The following is a 7,604-nucleotide window of genomic DNA, read 5'->3' as shown; positions in this document are numbered from 1 at the left end:
CAGAGAGCACACAAAGTGCAGAGCTCTCACTCTGGCCCTAATTTCTCGCCACCGTGATGGGCGATAGAAAAAATCTAGCAACCGTGGCTCTGCTATCCCTGCACTTTGGCGAGATAAGGCCCTGTGTTGCAGATATCATCCATCAAAAACATTTAAAATGTAAGTTCATTTGGGCCAAATATCCAGACACTGAAAGTCGTTTTTTTTCCATCACTAGTTTTTCAGAAAAAAACAAAATGGCCTTCAAGCTGGGTTGCTGTGGTTAGGATATAATGTGCATCTGTGTGTGATGACAATAGTGTGTGTCTGTGTTTTTTTTTTTTTTTTTTTTTTTTTTTTTTACTTTTTTTCAACCTGAAACGGGGCCCAGCTTTTCGCAAGTGAGTGATTAATCTTCTTAATATGCGATCTTTGATGGAGCTCAGCCAGAGAATGGAGACTGTACCCCGGAAAGGGTAAGCACCGTTGCTTGGCAACCCGCGTGGCAAAACAAGCTCGTGCGGCACTAGAGAGTGTGAAGAGTTTGATATTTCAACAAACTGACTACCATCTCATCTAATTCAGCCATTGTTTGGTAACACTGCTGAGCACTTGGGAGATTGATTTTTTTTTTTTTTTTTTTAAATCTGCCTATTATTTTGTATATGCAAATGGCAGGCAAGAAGAAGGAAGTGAGCCTGCAGGTTGGTCAAAAACAACACAGATTCCAGATTATATTTCTAGAAACAGCTGAGCAAGAGCATGTGTTGGTTTTAATTAGCCCGGACATTAATTTAACTCTTCATTCATTATGTCCAGGCATCTGTCACAAGCCAGGAACAATGGGATGAAATGCTCGCAACAAAAGGTTTAACGGGTAAGAACTTCAAAAGGAAAATAACTGTGAAATTAATTAACACCAGAGCTGCTATCTTAAGCATCATCACAGCAATAATAACCCAGCCTCTCAGAGTGAGCTGTGCCTTTGTGATCATAATATATTGTCTGCTGCTGCCCCACTGTGTTCACTAGAGGAACTGCAGGATGAATGCTTGCACCAGTCTATGAGCATGAATTCATTTATAGATGTGCACCCTCCCTCCCATCCCATCCCACCACCACAAACCCCTCCACCCCCCTCTCCCTCTAGTTGTTGATGTTTACCAACAGTGGTGCGGCCCCTGCCGAGCTGTTGTAGGCCTCCTGCGGAAAATAAAGAACGAACTGGGCGATGACCTGTTACATTTTGCCACAGTAAGCCCAAGATATACTATCAGTTTAATGCGGAATAACAGTATGTGAAGGAGCAAACCTTAACCTGTGTGTGTGTTTGTGTGTGTGTGTGTGGACCATGCAGGCCGAGGCAGACAGTGTTGAAGCTCTTGAGAGATACCGAGGGAAATGTGAGCCCACCTTCCTGTTTTATGGGGTGAGTTGGTGTTATGTGCCTGGTATAAAATAAGACATTTTTTCACTCTGCAGCAGCGCGAGTTAATAACCTATTCCTCTGTGTTTTGAGCGAACAGGGGGGAGAGCTGGTGGCTGTGCTGCGAGGGGCCAACGCTCCACTCCTACAGAAGTTGATTTTAGAGGAACTCACCAAGGAGAAATTGATTGTGGAACAAGGAGGCGAGCGCAAAGTGGTGAGCAGCACAGCACACACATGCACAGACATACAAGAAGGCATGCAGGCACAGTGTTTTTGCATGGGACTCAGTGCTTGTTGTTGTGTTGTGTGCGGCAGGTTAAAGATGAAGGTCTGGTAGATGATGAGAGGGAAGAAGAGCAGGTGCCCGAGCAGCACGAGAATGATGAAGGCGTACTTGGTGCTGTAGAAATTATGTCCTTATTGTCTTCTGATTGGCTGTCAACTCTGTTTGTTTGTTTGTTTGTTTTTTCCTGTAGTCATTTTTGTTGCTGCTGGTGGTGGTGTTGCTGTTGTTCTCATTACAGTTATTATCATCATCAGCAGCATCATTATCATCATCATTTTGTGAGATATTTAGCATTTTGTTCTGTCATTGCTATTGATCATCACTTGAGACGTTCTCTCTCTCTCTCTTATTCTCCTTCTCCTGCAGTTCCTGCTAGTAAATCCTACACTGTAGCCATCATCAAACCAGATGCTGTCGCTCATGGCAAGGCAAATGAGATTATAATGAAGGTACAGAAAAAGGAACAGTGTTCACGCTGTGCCTTTCCAACTGCTTGTTCAGTGCTCATGTGAGGTTTAATACATTGTGCTTCCTTCATTCCTCTGGCTAGATACAAGATGCTGGGTTTGAGATCCTGGCCCATGAGGAACGAGTGTTGACAGAGTTTGAAGCTCGTGATTTTTACCAGCACAAAGCAGCAGAGGTATGGCGTGATGTGAAGCATTAAACAGAATAGAATAACAATAGAATGCAATACATTAGAAGCTGTGTCTTATACAGAGCAGACGTACACAGACAAGGGTTATGAGTCAATCATATGTGCAGTTTATTGCACAAACTGCCGCACAAGTTGAAGAAAAAATGGCTGAGACGGAATGAATATTTGTAAATGTTAGTCCTGGCAATTGGCATTCTCAGTCAAAGCTCCTAGTGGGAGAGCTCTACCGCGCTCAACGCCAGTGCAAAACCATTTCAATTAGTCGGCAATACATCACGCATCCATATGCACTTCTGCATGAGGCTCAAAATAGAGCTGCTGTGTAAGCAGCTTTTCTGCTTATCATGCTGTTTGTGATGAGAGCGAATGATTAGAGATTCAGAAATACAAAATATGGGAGAAAAGGTGGCAAGGTAAAGTTTCTGCGGTAAAATTCATGAATTGAGGAAAAAAATGCACAAGAATGCAAGTATATTTACTGTATCTGCCTTTTGGAGAGGGGGTTCATGGACAGTTCAGTTTTCTCTCTTTTTTAATGTAATGTGTTGCAATGTGTTTGTTTACATCCACTTATGTGCCTATGTGTACCTGTGTCTGCATGTATGTGTGTGCTTAAGTGCATATATGATGATGGTTTGCAGGCCTGTTTTGAGGAGTTGGTGCAGTTTATGTCCAGTGGCCCCTCCCACATTCTGGTTCTGTCTCGGGTGGAAGGCTCAGCCAATGTTGTACCAGCGTGGCGTGAGTTTATTGGCCCAGCAGACACAGAAGAAGCCAAGAGGGACAAGCCAGAAAGGTCAGTTAGGTCCAAATTACACTTTGTGGCCTGCTCACACAGAGAGAGTATAAATCCAGCTCTGCTGAAAAATCAGTACTCAACAGTTACTAGATACAATGAAATTATCAACCAGTGTGTCTGATTTATGAAAATGAGCATTTGTTTATTCTAATTCATTTCAGCACAGATGTTAATTTGTACACCGTAGGGTTTCAGTGCATTTTAAGTTCATTAATTGTTAGACAACAGTATGGAACATTCCTTACCATGATAAAGTCTGGACAAGCAAATGAGCAGCGCATTCTGGCCTGCTCCATCAGACACGCCCAAACATTATGCTCCTCTCTGGTTGAGCACCAGCCGAGCAACCATCTGCTCTCCTCTCCTTTCTCCCCCCTGGCCTCCTGCAGCTTGCGGGCGCAATACGGCACACAGACACTGCTCAACGCCGTGCACGGTAGTGAGGACAGCGACCAGGCCAGCAGGGAGCTCGCCTTCTTCTTCCCCAACTTTAGAACCGCCTCGATAACAGAGCAGGATGGGGAGGAAGAGCGTGTGGAGAGGACACTGGCTCTCATCCGGCCTGACATTGCCAGAGAGAACAGAGGTAGTGCCTGTGCCAAATACACAAGCACGAGTACACACACACTCACACAAACACAAGATGGTTCATATTAATTTGGTGGACATGGTCTGATTGCTTGTGTGAACATGCTACCTCAACGACAAAGACACACATATTTTTTGTTCAACTGATCACTTTATGAACTAAAACAGTTGATCATATTGTCAAATCAGAACATGGCAACTATCACAACTGAGTATGTTGATTACCTATTTAATATGTATGGCTTTGCAGAGGAGATCTTGTCTAAAATCCATGAGTCCGGCTTCACAGTAGCTCTTCAAAGAGAGGTGATGTTGACAGAGAAGCAGGTGAGACAGTTTTATGTCCAACATGTTGAAGAGGACTACTTCCCTGCGCTCCTGCGAAACATGACCAGGTGACTTACATATCATGCATTAAACAATCATGACAATGGTATAACGCAGCAGACGTTCGTCATCAGAGTGTGTGTTCACAGTGGTCCGGTGCTAGCTCTGGCCCTAGCCAGGACAGGAGCTGTCGATCATTGGAAGAACATTGTCGGCCCCGCTGACGTCAATAAAGCCAAAGAGGAACAGCCTGCTTGGTGAGTCAGTGCATGATTCAGATAATAGTGAAATCAGTCAGAAGAAGCCATTGTGGTCTGAAAAGCAGTGGAGTTTTAATACATTTTCTGCACCTTTCCTCAGCGCCAGCACTTTTATCAGCTTGTTAGAGCGAACACAGGGCTCCTCCTGTGACCTCTGCTGAGAGGTTGTAATACTTGCACTGACTTTTATACGCAAATGTATTGTTCAGCGTGAAACATTCACCTAAAACACTTTTTGATTCTGAAGGCATCCGACGTACAAGAGACAGAAATACTAGATTCTCCACTGACAGTAGCCTCTATAGATCATAATGCAACGCAATCACAAGACATGCTGTGTTTTGACTTTTGAGTAAAGAGTGCAACTTTTACTTTTTCTTGACTGAAAAAACTCTCGTTCTGAAATTGCTGTTATGCTCTGCACCAACACGAATAACCATGTAACCCACAGCTGAATGCAACACACTCAGGCCTGTTCTCTAGGTTGTCATTCTGGGAAATGTAGCAAATCACAAACTGAAAAAGGAGCAGACAAGGCAGGTGGTCAGAAGGTGCATATACACAACACTTAATCACAAATAACCCCTGGAATGCACTGAACCTCGATATTTGTGATACTGAAAGGTCTAAAAATGTTCAAAGAAAGATGTTTTCCTTTGATGCCATCTTCTGCATCCCTCACAACTCAGTCTGAGAGCCCAGTTTGCTGTGGAGAACGAACCCATCAACCAGCTCCATGGCAGCGCAAGCAGTGAAGAGGCAGAGCGAGAGATCGACTTCTTCTTTCCCAAGCAGCAGACACTGGCTTTGATCAAACCCGATGCCATGGAAGAACACAAAGGTTGTTTAAGGTCATTTCAAACAATGTAGAAACATCGCTGACTTGTCTTGGTGTAGATAAAGCGCCTTGCAGCTTCATGACAGATGAACTATATTCCACCTCCCGTCTGTGTTCATTCTGACAGAGGAGATTTTGGAGGAAATCCATCGCGGCGGCTTCTCTGTGACGCGGCTGAAGGAGCTGGTTCTGTCCAGGGAGATGGCAGAGGAGTTCTACAAGGAGCACAGGGACAAACCCTTCTTCGGCCAGCTGGTGGAGTTCATGTGTCGGTTAGTCTTGTCCCAGGACACAGTCACAAGAGCTGTGCAAAGTGACCATAGCAGAAGCTGCCCCAATTCCCGTTGCCACTGCGAGTTGCAGCCGACCTTTTAACAGTAATCTTCGCAGCTTAGAATCAAGGCAGCCTCAGGCAAGTGGCTAGAAAGTCCATCTCGATTTCATTCTTATTCCATTGCACATCTAGATTTTAGACGTATCTTCCGCTCCGATTAGCCCCTTCACTGGGGTTGTTACACAACAATACAGACACAATGGGCTGGGATGGGTGCAGCCGGGCGCCTCAGCATGAGAAACTACCTTGGCTGTCATACAACCTCTAGTCCAGATCAGGTTTAGTCTTAATTATAGCTCAGACCATCTTAGGACTAGTCAGAAAAATATTCTTATAGCCAAGATAATAGTTTACTTCTTAGAATGTATATAAAACATAAGGTCTAGCTAAAGATGTTATTATAATAATAGCAGGTGATAAGTGGCTGTTCACAAGCTGATTGCATTATTCTGCACTGATGATTATATCCACCTTGTACTGGAGAAGTATTAATGAAAAAACAAAACAAAATGGAAAACACATACACAATAGTCCATTCAGAGCTTTAAAAACAAACAGTAGGACCTTACAGTCAATCCTAAAGCATACTAGAAGCCAGTGAATGGAGGCTAGAATAGGACTAATATGAATCCGCTTCCTGGAACCAGCCAGAGGCCTGGCCACAGCATTTTGGGCGAGTTTCAGGCAGGACAAGGACGACTGGCTGATCCCAGCATACAGAGAATTACAGTAATCAAGCCACGAGGAGATGAACACATGGAAAACTTTTTCTAAATCACTGAATGAGAGGAGAGTTTTTATTTCACAAACAGTCCTAAGCTGATAATGACACCTCTTCATGATGAAATGGGAGGGATGTCTATTGGTGCTATCATAAAATATTTACACACGTATCAAATTTCTGATAAACAATCATTCGTAACGTGGATATGACCGATCAAGTAGAGGCAATTAAAAGAACAGCTACAGCAGTCTATTAAGTTAGGAAAATCGCATCTCTTTACTGTAATGCAATCTTTAAACCCAAGAAAAGATACTTATATCATATCATAATGATATCTAAAATCTCAGACAATATGCAGTTTCATACTGATATGTCAACATATCAGCCAGGCCTAGGTACAGCATTGCTTTAATTCATCAAAATCTTCTATAGACACAAATCTTGAAGGGGTATTTTTGCTGTTCAAGCACACATGGATATCTTTTCATTTTCTTTGTTGCAGGGGACCATGTATGATGCTGGTCCTGACCAAGGAAAATGCAGTGGAGGAGTGGAGGGCCATGATGGGCCCCACAGACCCAAGCCAGGCTAAGGAGACATCCCCGAGCTCCCTGAGGGCACGCTTTGCCTCCGACATTCTCCACAACTCAGTCCACGGCTCCTCCACGCAGCAGCACGCGGAGGAGAAGATCCACTTCATCTTCGGCGACATCTGCTCCGACACAGAGCTCACTAGTGACGGGGCCACTGGCACAACCCTCTTAGGTAACCACACGACGTGTGCACTTATGTCAGATCAAATACGGCACCGTCTTACTTCGGTTAAATCGAGATCCGTTTCTTTCAGCGAAGGAGCAAGACAGTTTTGCGGATGCTACAAAGTCAGAGATGTCAGGATCTCCAGCTGACATTTCTGATAATGTTCACCCAGGAAATGAAGGTATGCAGGGGATAAGAAGCAGAGATTTCACCAGTTTGTTTTACTATATCCTGAGCGATGTGAGCAGACTGCAATAACTGCCTCTCTGAACACTGACAATTCAGATACCCACCACTGGCAGGAAGAGGTGGTCTCCCCTGACTCACAGAAAATTGATGCCACTGATCTTCATATTGTGAGCAGCAGCCACAATGACAAAAGTAAATTGCTGCCATCGTCTTCCTGTGGGTGTAGCCAGGCCTATATGTTTCAAATCGGCTTAATCTTTATTTCCCTGATACAAAACAAGTTTAGAAAGGAAAAAAAAATCATCTAATCCTCTTTTTATTAGTACTATGATCCTATTGCTTGAGTGAAGTATTTATTATTGGTCATAGCTGTCAGTGACTACATTAAGATGAGTTACTCCTCCTTCTCCCCACATTACAGGTGATCCGACGCT

At 43.8% G+C, this 7,604-nt stretch overlaps 1 protein-coding gene across 1 annotated transcript; it reads left to right on the top strand.

The window, feature by feature from the left end:
- The first annotated feature begins 650 nt into the window (after window positions 1-650).
- nme9 (NME/NM23 family member 9) lies at window positions 651-7,267 on the top strand. The gene is made up of 16 exons (XM_030081022.1): window positions 651-683; window positions 799-856; window positions 1,130-1,233; window positions 1,337-1,408; window positions 1,506-1,622; window positions 1,724-1,805; window positions 2,061-2,143; window positions 2,245-2,337; window positions 2,994-3,148; window positions 3,541-3,737; window positions 3,990-4,134; window positions 4,216-4,323; window positions 5,016-5,167; window positions 5,292-5,436; window positions 6,725-6,987; window positions 7,070-7,267. Exons 1-16 carry the CDS (start codon window positions 651-653, stop codon window positions 7,237-7,239), a joined length of 1,977 nt encoding a protein of 658 aa, XP_029936882.1. The 3' UTR covers window positions 7,240-7,267.
- The last annotated feature ends 337 nt before the right edge of the window (window positions 7,268-7,604 follow it).

The sequence above is a fragment of the Myripristis murdjan genome, chromosome 21 (genome assembly GCF_902150065.1).
Source record: "Myripristis murdjan chromosome 21, fMyrMur1.1, whole genome shotgun sequence".
In the NCBI taxonomy this organism is placed as follows: domain Eukaryota; kingdom Metazoa; phylum Chordata; class Actinopteri; order Holocentriformes; family Holocentridae; genus Myripristis; species Myripristis murdjan.
Note: the sequence above shows the minus strand (reverse complement) of the source record. Positions and strands in the feature narration are given on the sequence as shown.